The sequence below is a fragment of the Siphateles boraxobius genome, unplaced genomic scaffold, assembly GCF_051911475.1.
Source record: "Siphateles boraxobius isolate OS27281-9 unplaced genomic scaffold, OSU_SipBor_1 15, whole genome shotgun sequence".
NCBI classification, from domain to species: Eukaryota; Metazoa; Chordata; class Actinopteri; order Cypriniformes; family Leuciscidae; genus Siphateles; species Siphateles boraxobius.
The window spans coordinates 5,285,583-5,305,863 of NW_027508755.1; the positions used below are offsets into that span (position 1 = coordinate 5,285,583).

At 38.1% G+C, this 20,281-nt stretch overlaps 1 protein-coding gene across 1 annotated transcript in view; it reads right to left on the minus strand.

Annotated features, from left to right (window-relative positions):
* Positions 1–20,281, minus strand: part of mgat5b (alpha-1,6-mannosylglycoprotein 6-beta-N-acetylglucosaminyltransferase B) — a 198,853-nt gene that overhangs the window by 147,177 nt on the left and 31,395 nt on the right. Inside the window, exon 3 of the mRNA XM_077230694.1 lies at positions 1,777–1,921. Coding sequence (XP_077086809.1) covers positions 1,777–1,921 — 145 coding nt within the window. The remainder of the gene's footprint in view (positions 1–1,776; positions 1,922–20,281) is intronic.

Sequence of the window (20,281 nt, forward strand, 5' to 3'; positions counted from 1 at the left end):
AGAAAGGAACCGGGGCGGCGGACTGAGAACCAGTACGGCCCGCCCCGATATACCAATCATCCAACCGAGACGGCTCGGGACACGGTGGAGGGTTCCACACGAGCCCTACCGCCTCGTCGGCCTTTTTCAGCATAGCTGACATCTCTGGATCTGGCTCGGCCAACACTGGTCTCCCGGAGGGAGGCAGTGCAGCCGAGTCATCATCTCCAGAGTTCAGCTCCCCCTCCGATGCTGCGATTGACAACGTATCCCCTGGAGGGGCCCCAAATGACACGGCTGGCCCGTCCATTACAGAGGGACCAGCGGGATCAATGGGGAGCTCCACCGGTTGCGGTGTGAAAGAGGAGTGAGGGACCCACGGGGCGTGGCCGGGCGGATTACCCCTCACTGTGATCCTCAGATCACCCAGCTTGGACGGCACCCCAGTCCTCCTCTGGGAAGGTAACCCAGAGGAAGAACAGGGGCGGGGCCCAGAGGTGGGGACTGCACCAACGCTTTAGACGAAGGCGAGTCTAGATCTCAACACCGAGATGGACATGTTCCCGCAGTGAGAACATGACTCATCCACGAAAGCTGCCTCGGCATGCTGTAAGCCCAAACATGCGACACAACTTTCGTGACCGTCAGAAGGGGATAGTGCCAGACCGCACCCAGAAACGCACGGATGGAATGGCATCTTGAAAAAGACGCACTCACACCCGTTTTGCTCTTTTAGGAAATGGGACCGTCACCAGTGCCGGAATACACAGGGAATGACCGCGGCAAACACTGAATAGTCTTTCAACTAACAGTGAAGCACTCACTTCTCGCCCTCTAACCAACCGTCAACACACAAACAAACAGTAGAAATTTGATGCTGTTAAAACAGCAGTTGAGAGCTGAGAAGCTCGCGATCACCGCTGCACCACGCTGTAGAACACCAACACTGGAGAGGTCTTCCCGCAAGAACACCGACACACTCGCTCGTTGAACACAACAGCACTCTTCAGAGACATCAAAGACGAACGGCTCCGAAGCGAAAGGCAACTGGTGCGTGCATCCACTTGCGTATTTATACCCGCGCCGCGGGGGCGGAGTGTGTGATGCAAATCACGCACGCCAAATTCCATTGGCTCGTTCAATAGTAATCGAAGATGATAGGCTCCCTAGCGTGATCCCATTTCAGTCGGCGTCGACTACGTCCGAAGTTATCGACTGAAAGGGAACGAGGGTTACATACGTAACTGAGACGTTTGGTCATAACCAAGGCATTTTTCTTCAATGTAGTGTATCAAATAAAAGTCTTCAAATTAAAACTTCTTTAGCAGCTGCAAAATCTTCTGCTTCATGCTTCATCCCACTCCTTTTTGGACATAATTATTGTTTATAACTCTTTATAGATATAGTTTTTTCCTTTGCTATGTTGCAACACACTTAATGTATTTTTATATTTTATTTTATTTGTAATCTTTTGTTTGAAATAAAAGACAGAAAGAAAGAAATCTCATTTGGTTCCTTTTTAGTTGATAGTTTCACATACTCGATTAACTCATACTCAAGCTGTGATGAACTACATTTTCAGTTAAACTATGCACTAACTGCTACTGTTCACTTCATCCAGCACAAAGATAAACAAGTAGATAACTGGCAATTATAACATTGTGGTGCCATTCATGTGTGCTCATCTCGTAAAAACAATTATCCCCACACGACTTGAAGGCATCAAGTGACACCTGAATTCAAGAATATTACTGAAAATGTTATTGCTGTGTTGTAATCATGAATGTGAAGTTGCACCTGTGGAGAGCGGAGCTCAGCTCCTCCAGTTTGTGGGACTCGCTGTTGTTACTCATTTTCGATAACGTGTCGATCCTCTTCATGATAATCTCCAACATATCGCTGATTTTTCTCAGGACCCCACGGGACTCGAGACCGCCCATCACTGTAACACAAAACAATGAGTACATGTAAATTCGGACAGTTACAATAAGTAGCCATGTACTGACTAGAGATCCTGTTGAAAAGACCTGAATGACAAGTTTCAGAAACTTAAAATTGATAGAAGCAGCCTTTCAACATCATTACTCCAATCTTCAGTGTCACATGATCCTTCAGAAATCATTCTAATACGCTGATTTGATACTCAATAAACACGATTTTCAAGATTCTTTGATGAAATAGTAAGTTCAAATGAACAGCTTATTTTTAAAATGTATACAGTTTTGTACAATTATTGCCTTAAATTCCATTAATAAAGTCATTAATACAAAAACATACAAAATGGTTTTGGGACAACGATAGACCATTTCGTTTGAAGTCACCATTATGGCGATCAGTGTTTATGGTGCTCATTATGGTGATCTTTAGTCGGGCTCTTGACCCTTGACTGTTTAGTATTAGTTTTTTTTTGTTGATTTTTTTTGGCTGCTGTAACTGTGTGTTTGTAAGTACATTTTCTGTGGCAAAGAAAGTCAAGACAGTTTTTTGGGATGATCTGTTGGTTATTTACTAATCATCATGTAGCCTGAATCACAGATCTTATCCCCAGGATTATCACTGAAAGAGTTCTAGATTATTAAATACTTTTAAATATTGCAATATCCACCCTGAAACATAACTGAATTGAGAGAAAGTAACTTGCGTGAATACACATTTGTGTAACATAGTAAACGTATTTTTGCTAACAGGTTTGGTCCAAATGCATAAGCACTTCAAAGCTCTTCCCTGAATACAAAAGCACCATAAACTGCAGAGTATGTTGCTGTGGCTGCAGCAGTATTGACAGACTTTTTTATTATTTTTATTTAAACACAGACATAGTTTATTCAGTAAACCACTGCTGAACCAGAAAATAAAGGCTTCAAACTTGAGATAAGAAAACAATATAGTAAACAAATTGTCACATTTTTTTCAATATATGAAAAGCAGCGATTCCATATGTATTATTACATATATTGTAATAATAGTGAAAAATAAATAAACCAAAATGTGTTTGTAAAGTATGCTACAAATACATTTATATATTTATTTACTTAATATAAAAACCCGGCAACAGTATTTTTTGTATTCTAAATTGGTATACTTAAACTCTGCTGAATTGGAACAACTAATGTTGTACTTAAGTTATCCGGAAGTAGTGCATAGATCTAACTAATTATATACATAAGTATATTTGGTTGTGCTAAAGTTAAGCAATTGCAAGTATACTTTAGTTACACTCAAAATATATTGCATTTAACGACTGATATTATTTACCTTTACATTTATTCATTTAGCAGACGCTTTTATCCAAAATGACTTACACATGAGAACAATAGAAGTCAGACAACAATAGGCAAGTGCTATGACCCTTCTCATTTTAATCTAATGCAGTATATGCATTTTTTTTAAAATAATAAAAAATAGAATAGAAGAGAAAGTGTTAGTATTACTATCCTTACTAATAGTGATATTAAAAGACATTTTAGGCCAAATAAAGTTCAATTATAACCTTTATATCAATCATTCACAAGCAATATGTCAGTAAATATGTTAATGGATTTGTAGTATACTTAGTATGAAATAAATGTATTTTAAATACATTTTGGTATAGTCAACCCCCAGGGAATATATTAACACAATATATTATTTCATATATCTATCAATACATTTAAACCATTTAATATATTGATCGTAAATACTGTATATGGAAATATGTTTTCATTCTGTAAGAGCAAGCACTAATTCAACATAGAAACTTATGTTGGCTTAAGCCAGTCTGTGTCTTTAAGCCATAAAGATTCTCTATGGCTACACTCTCTTCTGAGAAAGGCTCAAAAACAAAGTCATGGCAAAACAATGAGCCTAAATGGAGACTGAAGTCAAATTCGCTGGCATATTAGTTGTATTTACTCATAAAATCAACAACAGGCTGAGGGTTTCATTCAACAACTTTCAAAAGCTTTTCATTAGCACAGCATCTCTCTCTCTCTCTCTCTCTCTCTCTCTCTCTCTCTCTCTCTCTCTCTCTCCAGAGCATCAGCGATGAGGCAGCCTACTTCAACTCTCATAACTGAAGAAAGGACACAAACAGCACAATACAGGAAGGGAAGGGGAACAATTAGGCTGACAGTCGAGTTTAATTTCAGAGCTTTCAGAGCTCCTGCTGTCTGTTTGAGTGAGCTGGAGCTGGTGTGAGTGAGTGGATGCCTCTCACCTGGCCAATTAAACAGAACACATCTACAGCTGTGAGGTCAGTAGGCTTCCAGAACACTTTGCTCTGACATTCTCTGTTGTAGAGATCATCCTGAACTGAATGCATCTTCCTAATGATTACAGCCGAGTTTCTTCTAAAGTGCCCCTGATTAAGGCCTCTGCGGCTGATCTTCCTCAGAGCTAGACTACATGCTTTTGGGGTCAAACAATTCTCACAACTGGATATTTGCACTTTCATTGCAAGTAGCATGGTCACACTTTTATAATGATGGTAAACATGCAGGATTCATTTGTTATAATGAAATTATGTAATGGTTTACTCACCCTCATGTATTTTAACTTGGAAAAAAAAAGTTAAAAAAATACTGGGTTTGGTTCAACATCCTTCAGATTCTAAAAACAAATGTAAAATTCAGTGACACTGTAAGTACTGGGAATTCAAGCAGTTGTTTGATGTTCTGCAAGGGTTTAAAAGCAGAATTTGGATGCTCTTTCTTACTTTTGGAATCTTGTTTGTTACTTAAACAACATTGGTGGTGGAGAAAGTACATTTTGAGTAAGTAATGAGTATTATGGCATCATACAATTATGTTTTGATTCCTCAGACTCCCTTTTCACTTACTCACTTATCTGAATGCAAGCATAAGTAGCGTAATTATTTAATTGTTACTCCGATCTCACATTACTCCACTTACTCATACAGCTTCACAAACTCCTCTTTATAAGGTTGTAGGCAATCCCAACAACAACAACAACAACAACAACAACAACAAATTGGGAAAAGACTAAATGTGGTTGTTTTCTGGACTTAGTTGGTTTAATCTGTTTTAGCTCATGTTCATCTGCCCAAAACCATCACCAGACCAGCTTGAACAGTAGATATCAACCAGCATGGAGGCAAGTTAATACTAGAAAACCACCTTAGGCTTAGAATTCACCTTAGACTTAGTTTTAATCTTTAATATTTAATCTTAACCGAAAAAGCCTGCTCAGATGCACACTTCAAAAATCCATTGAAATAGTGCACCATCTGGGCATCTTTGACATACTATTTTCAGCATAGGTCTTCTGTTATTTGGGATGCAAATTTTAATCATGCATACAATTCAGGACAGATTGTATGCAAATTAGGATGCAGTGAGTGATTGTTGAATAGTTGCTTTTATTTCCCTGGCACTAGATAAAAGCAAAACAAAACCTAAAAATGCTTGGTAAACAACCAACGATTTATATGGTAAATTTTATATGGCAATTTTACACTTTTAAAGTCGATCGTTCATACATTTCCCATTCATTTTTTCACTGAAGGGTGAGTTGAAATTTATGTCAGAGGTTACTGACAGCTGCTTAGTGAAACATAACCTGGAATATTCCTTTAAGAAATTCCTTAATTTCATTCAAATGACAGAATAAAAGGAGCTTAACAGTAAGGTATCAGAAGGCATTATGACTGAAAACTTTCCCTTTTGTGCTCCTTAATCAACCCTATTATGTAGGCAGAACAGTGCAGATAGCAAAACCAGCAGCACAGTTCAGTCATTACTGTCCATGAGAAAGTCACCAACATGTGCTTAATTACAAGATACGTGGTTTTATTGGGGTTTTAATCTGATTAGATTAAGTTCTGCTTTTGAATAGTGGAGGTCGACTCCATAGTGTATGAAGTATGGAATAATAATGTCTTTGAGAATCCCTGCTGAAAATAACAGCATAGCTAGAGTCCAAGGCCCTATTTTCACAATCTTGGTCTTGTCATGGACTCAGGAGCATTTGGACTCAACTACTACGACACCAAGGCTACGTTTTGTGGTTTGTGCAAGCTTACTAATATGATCCGCTATGTGCTACAGTGTCTCTAGACCACTGTGTGTGCTGTGGAAACTTGTGTGATTGCTCATCCCAAAGGGAAGCACAATCATACAGCCTGAATTGTTCAGACCTATTTAGGTCTGTGTCTTGACTTGAACTTGATTTGACCCTCTATGGTTTTGGTTTTGTCTCGAAGACAACTAGACCATGCCGAAGTTGGTCCACAAGCTAGGCCAGAAATAACCCAGCACTATAATCAGCCTAGACAAGCATGCATATTCATTCTGGTCTTGTTCCATGTCTAGTTTTATTGGACAAGACCTTGGAGTCTCCAGATTAGCAAAAGGTATCTCTAGGAATTAGTACATGTTTCAAAACTATGTTCATGTTACCACAGTCAAATCCCAGCCGAGACGTAAAATCATTATCCCCGATTCCCGAAAACCCTCTTGAACCTTAAGCGATACATTTGATCTTTGTGCTGTTCTAAGTTTGACTTTAATGCGGACACCATTTTCAAAGCTCTGGATCAGTGAGGGATGCTAGCAGTGTGTGCCTGCTAATCCTACTAACGTATGCTGCCTCAGCTTCCTGATGTATTTATTAGTTTGCTGAAAAGCCACCATTTGTTAAGCAGTGAGGGCTGATAGAGTGATTCACAACTCCCACATGCGGCTGTATACTGCTGACTGGAGCCGGATCTGCTTGCGTGTGCATGCATGCAGGTGTCTGTGTTAGAGATCCTTAAGGCCATTACTGTATGTGTTTTATGTGTGGGTGAAGGGGTTTGGGGAATACAGTAATACTGTATCTAGCATTCTTTATGACAAATTTATTTACTGCTTTTTGCTTTGTAGATTAAAGCTGAGTCTTGTTTAGGGATTTGGGAGTCAGTTTCAGTCCATTAGATGATGGCTTTATGAATGGCCATGTCTTTATCCGAATGAACATTAGAACTGAACAAATCCATGTGCCTGTATCTAAATACCTGATTGACCAATCTCACGTACAGTATTGTAGACCCTTTAATGGGACTGTGCTATGTTGGGTCTACTATGAGAAGTGTTTCTAACCTTTCATTAGTGCTGGGGCTCAGGCCCCCAATCAAAAAAGTGTCCTCGTATGTTGACACTGTAATATATATATATGGATATAAATTGTCTTTAAAATCAGTTGCAACAGAGTTGTTCACAAACTACATGTGCAATAAAAAGCTTCATTGTCGACAAACTGAAAAAAATCAGATTCCTACAATAGTAAATATCCACTTTCTCCAGCACCTCCTTTTTGTTTTCTGACTTACAAATGATCCCGTTACGCTGTGAGAAACCAGTGCATGAGTGAAATGTCCAAATGTAAATCTTTTTTTGCAAACTGATTAGCTTGTTTGACTGATTAGATCGAAAGAGGGACTCATTCGCAATCTGGCATTGCTAAGTCTGATGCACACATGTAATGATTGCTGAAATACTATCAGAGAAAATGAATCTCAGGTCGTTATATGGTAATCTCCACCATCAGACAGATTTAACAGTTACAATTTACTGGGGCACAGAGTTATTTCACTGGGGCTCATGCCCCAGTAAAACGAGTCTAGCAATGCCAATGTCTGATACCCAACAGCCTATGCAACAGTTTGTCACCAAATTGTGGACTCTAAGGAGTACCACAGGGGTTGAGGATGACATTTGGAATGGGACCTTAGTTCAAATCAGACCAGGCCAAGATGCTGGATACTGAATAGGGGTTGATTTGCAAGAGTTGGCAGTCATCTCCTTGCTGACAAATCCAGCATTTTCCAGCTCTGTTTTGCTTGTGAACAACGTAACAATGCAGGTCCACCTAGAACAGCACTGACCAGCATATACCAGCCTGGATCAATGTGATATTTGTGCTCATGATTGTGATGATAATACTGTGATGATTTGTAAATCTATATGAGGTTTTCACAGCATAAATTCAGTAAGTGAACCCAAACACGTGCCTCATTTTCTTGTACTTTGGACAGTCACAGAAACACCATGCTTTGGGAGTTGTGGGTTGGTGGTCAAGTCATGATGGAAAACCATACCAAACCATAAATAATACCAGGACGCACAATTCCAGAGCATTTATGTAAACAGGTCGCTTGCGTTGTGCGTCCAATAAATGAAACTGAAACCGCAAATGTACAAATAAGGATGATAACAGAGGGTTTTGGAATATACCGTGTGAAACAGCAGCTTATGAATATACAGGAATAAATAATAGCTCCGGGTAAGTTATGAGAAGTGCAAAATGACTCAGGGTTAACTGTTTCAAGTGTGAAAAGCCCTAATGTGTGTATACATTGACTTTTGCCAAGTTACAGATATTCTTTTGTTTATGAACACTAAAGTTCCATAAATTACACATGCAGTACTTTGTACGGCAAGCTACTGGCAACACTTAAAACAAGTTTCACAGATGTGATATAGCACTTAAATTAACCTTCAGCAAAGTCAGAGTTTATTGCATCTTTTGGAGACTCTAAGAAAAGAGTCAAGAACCAGACTGATAGGTAAACACTCTGAGTCAGCACAGGCTGTTGGGTAAACATTCCCTGCTGGCTGCGAGCTCCTGAATATGGAGAAGTGTAACGCTGTGATTGACTGCAGCTTGGTTTTGTAGCATGATGTAAGCCCTGTTGCCTTACTGCATAAGACATAGGCCATCGAAACTAGGGATTGTGGCTTTCAGTCCCATATGGGCTGAGTTTAGCCAGAGTGAGGCAGTAGATGCCTAGAGGTCAACGGATATAAACCATCCTCAGTAAGACTGCTCATTACTCCTGAACTTCCCCTCAGGGATCAATACAGTGCATCTGTCTTCTAAGAGTTGAGAGTCTTCTGTACTGAACAGCTGGAGGAAATGTTTCCAGCAGTGTGAGTGCAGTGTGATTGGCTTCCTCCTGCAGAATATACAGATGTGTTGTCACTAATTGGCAGAAGAATAAAGTCACGTTATGCTATACATGGGGTAAAATGGGTAAAATGTTTGCCTTTGGATTTAAGAGGCAAATAAGGTCCATATCATGCAGTTAGCTTTGAAAATCAAGCTTGCATTGATAAATGCTAAACATTCTTTAGTTGCCTTGACTATATATATATATAAATATATATTTACATTCAAAACACAACCTGTTACTCATTTTACGTGGATCCAGACGTGGATGTGGTTCCGGAATTATGTAACAGTTCTGACCTAATAATGAAACTTTTGTCGCGACTTGGAATTTTGACAAAGCCTTTTAAAAATAGTGTTATAGAATGCTGCCAGGGTTTGCTAAGTGGCTGCTAAGGTGTTCTGAGTGGTTGATAATGTGTTTTAAAAGAAGCTGCTAGGGTGTGGCCAGTGGTTGCTAGGGCTTGCATGTTCCAGGGTGGTTGCTCGATTGCTCTGGGTGTCTTTGGGGGTGTTGTGGTAATTAAATAGCTTGTTCAGTACAACATAAGATCAATCAACAGCATTTGTTATTTGGATTACCACAAAACTGATCCTCCTCTAAAGGGTTAGTTTACCCAGGAATTAAAATTCTGTCATTATTTACTCACCCTCATGTCATTCCAAACCTGTATAACTTTTTTTTTTTTTAAACCTAAATAAAGATTTAGAAGAATGTTGGTAACAAACCAGTTATGGTGGCCATTCACTTCCATTGTATATAAAAAAACCCACATTTCTCAAAAATCTCTTTTGCATTTCAAATTAAAGAAAACTAAAAACTGTGTGTGTGTGTGTGTGTGTGTGTGTGTGTGTGTGTGTGTGTGTGTGTGTGTGTGTGTGTGTGTGTGTGTGTGTGTGTGTGTGTGTGTGTGTGTGTGTGTGTGTGTGTGTGTGTGTGTTATTGATGTGGAAATTATATGACTTACAGTTTTTTACTATCGCTATGACAATTTGTTCAATGCTTTTAACAAATTTCCTAAACTCTTAACGCACCAACACACATACAACACACAATTGGCAAAACAGGTAATGTCATGCTCAAAATCACACATTGTAAACTAAACTCCAACACTAATTTTCAAAATGCAATAATACACTAGCAACAATACACTATGTCTACCAAAACACTGCAAACATGTCTCAAAATCAAATATTTTTTCAAAACACTAACATATGTTCTCGTCCAACAGGAAGATTTTGTCAATCATAGCACAATGTCATAAAAACACTAATATCAGATTGAATTACAGTAACTGCATTATTTTATGTGTCAGGTATGCCTTTATACAACAGACAGTATAGTGTATTGATCAGAGATTGTGTTTTGTACTGCAGTTTCTTTTGAAGCCTCTCTACATTTTTGTTTTGTTGGTTTTAGGTCTTTTGCTGCAGAAATTCAATAAAAAGACCCATCTCAGAGTGCTTTATAGAATGTATGGTTACTGTAATGAAAAAACGAAGACAGAGACAGAATCGATGCAATGAATAAAATAAATAAAAATAAATTTATATATTTGCATTCAATCAGCTGTTTCTCAGTAACAATAGAATAAAATACAGGGGATATATTTGTGTTTCAATTCACAATATAAACAGCTGTTTACCTTGACTTTAGCCTGTAAGGTTAGGTTTAGAACATGGTGTTCTCTGTTCTGACATACAGTGTTAAAGCATTGGTAAATTTGCCAGTAAAAATCCATTGTTTTGGTCTTTTTTGAGCTTGTGTGTAAAAGAAGTTCAAGCATTTAAAATTTGTGTTACAGTAATTGTATGCATTGTGTGTTAAAGCAACAAGAAATGTGTTAATAGTATAGCTTACACTGACCGATGTAGTGCTAACTGTTTGAAGAGTTTAGGAAATTTGTTAAAAGTATTGAAAAAATTGTCATAGCGCTTGTAAAAATATGTATTATAAAATTTTCATTTAGAAAATGCAAACAGGTAGCTTGACATAATTGGAAAACTCCAAAATACACAAGCAATAATCTAAATTCAGATTTAAAACTTAAGTAAATAGTCTTGCGTGAGGGATTAGAAAGCATGTGACAGAAAAGGCAAAAAGAGCAGTAGAACGATTAGGAATATTAAATCCGAGTACAGGACTATATATCCACTGAAATGGAGAGAGAGGGAATGACTCAAGCTACAGCTCTTCATCACACACTCCACTGTTCTTACACTTTAAACAATGACCACTGCCATCCAGAAGAGCGTGAGTGGCTCTCAACATGCCACCATCCCAATATCGCTTTCAGCTGTAGGAAAACAAAAGCTCTGTTTCAAAAGCTAGTGACCTACATTAGCACACCTAATGTAAAAGTGTAGCTATTGCCAATGCTATAAAGGATTAGTTGAAAATTCCAAACCCATGATTTTGGAAAAAGAATTATCAATGGAGACAGAGGCTTTTAAGATTCAAAACCGATGCAAAAGCTGACAAAAAAAGTGTTCCATTTGACTAGTTCTATCTGACTACCACCACATGGAGGACGACCAGTTTCAGGCTCCACATACAGTACAGGATCGTTTGGGGGGAAGTGTGTGGGCGCGGGCGCTGCCGGACCATGGACACCCCTCCGGGGTCGATCTGTTGCAGAGAGGGCAACCTGGAACATTTATTAATCGGCAAAACACATCTGTCTATCGTACCTAGGATTAAACACTAGAAATCACGACTAGAATAATTTTGTTGACAAGGCAGGGGGGTAGAGAGAAGATAGCTCTTCTAGTGTTGGTTGGCAGCGGAGTAGCCTACCCTGCCAGTGACGTAGTCGAATGTTGAAATCCAACATGGCGGCGCCCGTGTAGCAAAAATCACATTTTCAACGTACCATTTTATCCCTTTTTACAAATTCAGCCATTTTAATAATTATACCAATGAGGATAAATAAAATGCATCTGTTTTATCAAATTTTTTCAAATTTCAGTTCAGTTCATCTTTAATTCGAGTACATTTCTAATGAAAAAAACTGTACTTTTACTTCGTTGCGTTGGGCGACGTTCCTCTCGTTATTTATATTAATGCAATACATGTTGTTAAATGCATAGTTTATATCTACCACGCTGTATCTTTTTTCTGGGGCATAAGCGATGCTCAATTCACAAATTAATCACTCTGAGTCGATTCTTTTCAAAGACTTCATCAAACAAGTTGGCAGACCTGTCTAAATTGGTTCACAAATCAGTTTGAATGATCTATTCAGTTTCCTGTACGCACTGAATTGTCTGATGTAATAGTGGGAAGTTCGGATCATTTTACTGACTCGGATCTTTGAGTCTCGTTCAGCAAAATGAACAAATCTTTTTTCGAGTCATTTCGTTCATTTCAGCATAATATAATTAAGATGGCATGATAAATATCCCAACATATCTAGTACTTACGAAAATGTTGATTACATTTGTAAAAAGAATAAAAATAAACTATAGGGTAATGCAGCCAAAGCCAAATTATAAGAAACCTAAATGTTTTATTAATTGATTAGTTGTTGGGTCTTAAGATCAAGCTATTGCAGTCTGATTCTGTTGGTTCACCTCACCTCCTGATCCGAGACGTTCTTACCTTTGCAACTTCATATTTATCAGGTTAGTTCTCCTCTCGTGTCTCGAGACGTTAGTTGTCGACTCGCCAGTGTCAAACTCTAATCTTTCTGCTGGGCTGACCGTGCCGTGTACATACATACAGCAGTACCGGAAAGAGAAATTATTATGATCTTTCGAGTCTCGAGTTCGGGTTCGGACGGGTCCGAGGCTTTCGTTCTTCCTGTCAGTCCCATATAGGCTATGCTGTCAGTACCGGAAAGAAAAAATGATTAGTTAATTTTCTTCGAGTCTCGAGTTCGGGTTTTAAATCCTTCGTTCTTTTTTCACGTGACCGCTGGTATCTCGCATCAAATACAACATTAGATTCTTGTTATTGACTGCGTCTGAATGTATATTGTTTTATATTTAGGAATTAAAATAAAAAATATGTGCAATAAACATTATCTGAAAAATAAAAGTTCCATCTTATTAGCCTATTTGTCCCTGTCCGTCTCTTTTCTAAATGTTTCTTGTGCATCTGTGGTGTGTTTTATTATATATTATACATTAATTAACTACTATTATATTATACATTAACTACGTGCTTGTTTGTAAAAAGGTTGTGAATTAGTAGGCTATTCAATACGGTGACAAGTCACGTCACAAAAGAACGAAGGACTCAAACCCGAAGACTCGAAAAAAATGAACTAATCATTTCTCTTTCCGGTACTGACAGCATAGCCTGACAGGAAGAACGAAAGACTCGGACCCGGCTGAACCCGAACCAGACGAACTAATCATTTCTCTTTCCGGTACTGACAGCATAGCCTATATGGGACTGACAGGAAGAACGAAAGACTCGGACCCGTCCTGAACCCGAAGACTCGAGAGAGATGAACTAATCATTTCTGTTTCCAGTATAGATTCAGAACCCATATGTTGCGCAATGCGCATGCGCGGTCAACACAAAATGAACGAATCACTCTCTGAGACAACTCGGTAGTCCCGAGTCATATTAAAGATTCGTTCAAAATGAACGAATCATTCATGAACGACACATCACTAGTCTGATGCGGTTTCACACTCGGAGTCATAACAGGAAGATCTAAGAACATCAAGAGCGTTGGATGAAGTGGCCGTGAAAACAAATCTGCAAATGCATCATATTGTTTTCCAGTGATGAAGATTTTTATTACTTAAACATCTTCGTATGCTATCTGTGAATGAATGATTCCACAGGACGATACATTCAATTTAATTTCATTCAGGTATACATTTTACAACCAAACAGATTATTATGCCACGATGGCACTACTACATGACATTAGGGGTGTCCCCGACTAAGGATTTTCATAGTCGAATCAGAATCGTAAAGTCTTCCCTATAGTCGACTAATAGTCGAATCGTGTGTGTGGGGTTGGGGAGGGGGCGGGGCTTTAACATTTTAAAGCCGCGATGTACAGAGCATCACAAAAAGATATAGAAAAAATGTAGAAAAACATTTCGGATCAATACAACTAAGAAATAACATAAATAACTGCAGAAAGGCCACACTGCAGACAGGAGTTGCATTTCACATGCAAATCAAATTAAATCGGCTAAATTGCCTGTGCGAGCAGGCTCTAAGTACCTACAGAGCGCAACATCTATGCACCGAAAAATAATCAACAATTAATTTACAGAATTAAATTAGAAAAGAATATACCTTTCTAAAAATAAAAAAAAAAATGAAATAACTCTGAATCAAGTCACAAGATGCAGAACAAATGTGTGCAAAGTGCCTAAAGTGCAGGGGAACATATATTCAAAACACAAGCCACAAATAGTTAAATTAGATTACCTTGAGTGATCAATAAATAAAAATAAAAAATAAAGATATTATTAAAATATTGAAAGTATAGCCAGAATGGTCAACCTTGTCTTTTTAACTGCAGAAACAACAATAAACGCTCGAGTAAACAGTTTATCTAAACATGTTCACAGCATCCAAAAATCAAATTAGAACCGGCTGAAATTTTTTGAAATCACTTGTACCCTGATTGAGAGAGAAAAAAATCTAGTCTTTCACTCTGTCTGTGTCTCTGTGTCCGTTTCAGTCTTTTCAAATTGTGTGCGCGGATAAAATACATTCTAAAACACTTAACATGAACGTTTAACGTTAAACGTTTAACGGCTTAATTTCCTAAGACAGTTATATCAAAAGATCAAATTGTATACACACCTTATTAATCAAGCATACTGTATAGCCTACAGAAAAGCAAATGAGCCCAGAATATGAACGCAACATGTTTAATTAAACGCTAATTTTCCTCCCATTGAAAACCGTTATTATAAAGAAAACGCTTTACGTGACTTTCTATAGGAGGAACACGTTGCGTTCATATTCTGGGTTCATCTGCTTATCTGCACATTGTATGGTTTCTTAATGAGGTAGCGTACTATACATTAATTAAGCCATGTAAAAGTGTCCTAGCGTTTTAAAAGCTTTTATCACGTTAAGCGTTTTAGAATGTCCAGAGGAAAACCAACTGGCCTGCAGAAGTGCGATCATGGTTTTCCTGATGCTAAATCCAGTTTGGGAAAATATCCTTTCTGATGGTGTGCATCCACTCTTTAGATTTTCTTATCCCAGACATTTTTAAAGCTTTAAATCCCTGCCGCCAAAACGCTCCTCTATCGGTCACGTATCGAAAGTGAAACTATAATCTGTCACGGCACGGGGTGTTTGGATTTATTCATGCACGTTAAAAATATTTATTTAAAGCTTCTTCCTTTGCACATTTGTATTTACAACATTATCATAATAGGCTCCTATATTCACGTATTGACAGAAAACCAGTAGTTCTATGTGAAATCAGACATTGAGCACACTTATAACCTCTGCGAAGATTCGACTGTGAGATTGGTAGTCGAATCAGGCTCCTCCTATCGATACATCGAATCTTCGACTGTTCGGGGTCACCCCTACATGACATTACCCTATTTTTGGACATATACCCTTAATTTATACATCAAATAAGCTAACATTGATCACAGTTTATGAAATGAACACCTGCCATCCTGCGGGAGTTTGTGTGCATTGCGCAGTGGCGTGCCAAATCGTCTTGAAAACGAATGCCTTTGCCTGTCTTAGACACAGTTAACCAGTTTAAACATGCTTGCAGAAATATACATTTGATTACATTTTGGAGAACAGATGGAAGAGGATCTGTCAATGTGCATTTGATCGTTGTTTGTGTTCAGATGTTCAGTAGCGGTCATGAGCACGAAAACATGTGAAGAGTTTTAACTCTTTCTTCTCTGTCAATTGTTCCCTGCCTTTACATGCTTTTGAATGCAAAACTCTGCAGATTCACTTTATTTCGAAATTGTCTAATAATCCAATTGTAGTTGTATAAGTTACTATTATACAAACCAAAGGACAGGCAATGGTTTTGGGGCTGCAGATGGCAGAACTAATGCTTGTCTCTTCTGTTTTTGTTGTAAAGATAGCCTATCTAAATTTGATAATAATAGTAATTTAAATTAAAAATAACTAAATAATATCATGTTATATGTGTTATACGTATAACATATATATATATATATATATATATATATATATATATATACAGACAACAGACACACACACACACACACACACACACACACACATATATATATATATATATATATACACACGGATACAACATGTAGGTCTATGTGTGTGTGTATGTATATATATATATATATATATATATATACATACATACATACCTATATATGATCAGAAGTAACTAGCTACTTGAGTAGTTTTTTAATTGGACATTTTTTACTCTTACTCAGGTAACTATTAAGATTATTACTTTCACTTTTACTTTGAGTAAATATTTCTATAAGTACTTGTACTTTTACTTGATTACAGTCTTTGGATACTCTACCCACCTCTGCATTTGTCTACGATTTAGCAAAATATGTCAGCGAGTGAAAATCAAGCCTAAAATCATGCATCATGTTAGTTACAAAAAGATTGGTCAATTTAAATCTGAAAAGTAGGACTGATTACATCTTAGCTATCAGCTCGTTTTTACAACACAGTCTTAAAGGGATAGTGATAAATTTTGTATTTTCAGTTACAGATTCATTTACATTGTGACTGTGTATCAGATGTAATCCACTCTGTCTGTGTCCGCAAAGGTGTGTGCCAAATGGCCCATACAGATGAATGGCCCATTCAGATGTATGGCCCACAGAAACTGATTGGTGTGAATGACAAAGAATCAGCATTGCTCAGAGTATATTAGCAAGTTAGATCGATCTCCTGTGGGAGGTCCTAACAGGTTTCTATTGTTTGCAGCCCATAGGCTATGTCTTCATGTATAAAGTTCTGTCCCACAGACAGAACTTTGGGTTAAGATTGTTGAAGGGCGACATGCAAACATCACTGCTGAAGGACTGCTACACTACAAACCTTCAATAAATTCTTCTCCCCACAAGAATTTTGGTCAAGCTTACTTATTTTATGTATTGGAGACATCTAATACATTGGCGAGCCACCCAAACCACTGCTCGGCCAAATACAGCAAAATCTAAGAATTTGGCGAGCCAGCCAGGAGAGACTGACAAGAAGAGAACTCACCTACTGCAACAAAGAGTAAACCAAGAACTGACCAGCTGCAACGAAGTAAACAGAACAGTTTTCGAGTATCTGAAGTTCAAAAGACTGCATCTGTGGACACAATTTATTTGAATCAACTGGATCCGGTCTCAAATATCCTAATTTGGTGAGTGAAACGTATCAGCTCTCTAAAAGAACATCTTCTGAAAAGAGTAATAGTAGACCAGTGAAGATTTGTAGTGTAGTCACACATACTGTGTATTGTTGAGAATTTTAGGCTTGGGCCTTTTTCATGAGTCTGTAGGAACCTTTTAAATTATTTAGTTAATTCTCCTGAAACTGTAGGAGCTATAGAAATACGTTTTATAGCTTGGCCCTGTTCTCTTGAGTCTCTAAGAATCATTTAAGAAAGAGGTTTGGTCCATTCTCATGGGATTGTAGGACCAATTGAAATAAAGGATAAGTTTGGTCCTTTCTCTGGAGTCTGTAGGAATTGTTAAAGAAACAATTTAGTCCGTTCGTCCAGAGATTGCAGAAACTGCATTTTAGGCACTGCGTGAAAAGAGCTGTAATCGGGCATGTAAAACTCCTGAGTACTCCTGTGTACTCCACAAATAAACGTGTGTGTACGGGAGTTTGCTGTCCCGTCACACAATCCCGAATACTCCTGGATATGTACCAAGTTTGGGGCACAGCAGGGAGCCACTAAGGGCCATCAGTTACCATGGTGAATAATCCCCCGGTCGGGGTCAATGCAAGGGAATATTAGCATTTCACACCTTTGGGACACAAGGCAGTTGCCTCCTTCAATTGGTCAGAGGTCTTACATAGGATTGGCTTCCAAATGCTTTGTCCCTCCTCTAAACCCCCACACTATTGGTCCAGTTTATGGCCTCATTTGGGTTTATTATTACTCATTATTAATATTTATTATCATTGGTGTTCATGGTTATAATGTCAAGACAATCAGATAGACAAAGTTGAGTTTGTTATTTTTATTATTTGTAAATGACACTGGGCACATGACATATATATACACACATTCAAAATTCTATAAATAAAAATACATTAGCACAGAATACACTTTACTATTAGTCATACAATATATAACCCCACATAATATATAAGGCATGTGTATAATATATAGAAAACAATATAATATACAAATACTTTAGAATATATAAATAGTACAACATATAAATAATACAATTTATAAATAGATAACAATATGGAATTGTATAGAATACATAAATGCAGTATATATATAGAAAACTATATAGAATTATATATAATACAATCTATAAATAATACTTTATAATATAAATAATACTACATATAAAAAACAACAGAATATTCAAATTATACTATAGAATTATATTTAGATGCGTAATACTAAAATAATTCACAGGCCAGCTTCTGTGGTCTCCACCGCGACTCGATCTGCACCAACTCGTGCATGGTGAGTTCCCAAGTACTTCTGGTCTGCTTCCAGTCTTTTTTGTAGCACCCCACACAGCGCAGACAAAACTGTACTACCCACACTGACTTTCCATCCAAGATAACATCCTCCTCTTCAGACATGTGGTCAACTGTTGTAGTCTTCCAGATAGCTGCCTCTTCCTCTTGTCTGGAGAACGCCAGTCCTGCTGCACAGCAGCTGCAAAATAGGAGGGAAAAAAGTAATTAAACCACTGAAAATATCAAATTGGTTGGGATGGGAGCCTCTCCCAGGCTGAGTCTTTTACTGAGATTTATATTTATTTACACTTACTCTTCTTTTTCTTTGTCTCATGCGCACAATGATCCTGCTGTCCTCCATCTTGTCTTTGGTCTCATCTTGGGCCATCCTGTAACCCCTTCTAACAGTTTCAAAATACGTCTTGCAGGATGCTAGAGAGAGGGAAATAGTGAGGGGGGAGAATGTGTTTATTTATAACTAACTAATCTATACAGATAAATAGTTGTAGCCTTGGGACATTCTCTTGTGACTTACCTTTAAAAACAGCAGGATCTACGTCCAGTACAGCCATGGAGACGCCATTATAAAGATAGGTTGTGACCTCGAGGTTGTGGGGGGAGGATATACTGTGGAGCAGTAATTAAAGAAGGTTGATTAAAAATATAATTTAGAAGAAAGGACTGTTATGAAACAATAGTTTTAAAGATATACCTTGTCTGTGGGTCATATTTGTGTATGTTGTTTTCCCCATTGTGCAATCTCCGTACAGCTTTCTGTAAACATCCAACATAGTATGAGGACTCAATTCAAATACATTAATAAATAAAGCACACGAAGTTAAGCGGACACCGCCAAATGTTGTGACGGTCAGAAAATAACTTACCGCAACAGAATTATTCCCAGCTCTCTTTAATTTCTTTGAAGCAGGCTCCTCTTTTGCCTCTTTGAGCTCATTGATGTCAGGCTCCATCTTATCCAACCTCTTGTCCATCGTCTCCAGCTTTTCAAATATCCTCTTCAAACTTGCATTTACCATATACACCAGTCTGTTTTCGTTCGGACTCAGAGTTTGAAAAGCCACATTGTCCCGACGTAAAGGAGTAACATCTCTACCCTGCTCTCCGTAAAACTCCAGCGATCTTTTGCAAGCCATCTTGAAGAGCAGAGGACACCCAGATACAAACTGCTTTTCAGGGTCTACAGTCTTTGTTGTAGATTGACACAATGTAAAGCACTTATCAGCCCACCTTTCCTGAATACTAATGAGGGGGGCAGGGGAATAGAGGCAATATTGAGCTGCCAGTCCCAAAACAAATTAGCATTTACAAAGCAAGCCATCAACTAACAGCATGTGGTCAGACAAGTTCCTGTTTTCGGGCCTTTGCGGGCATTTACAGGTACGCGTAACAAAGTTCCAAAGATCCCTGCCAAACAGCACATTTAGCGGACGTATTCATTGTCTGAATTCTCCCGTATACACCCCTTTTGACGCAGTGAGGCTTGGGCCGTTTTCGTGAGACTGTAGGAACCTTTTAAATGATTTAGTTAATTCTCCTGAAACTGTAGGAGCAATAGAAATAAGTTGTATAGCTTGGCCCTGTTCTCTTGAGTCTCTAAGAATCATTTAAGAAAGAGGTTTGGTCTGTTCTCATGGGATTGTAGGAGCTATTGAAATAAAGTATAAGTTTGGTCCTTTCTCTGGAGTCTGTAGGAATTGTTAAAGAAACAATTTAGTGCGTTCGTCCAGATATTGTAGAAAC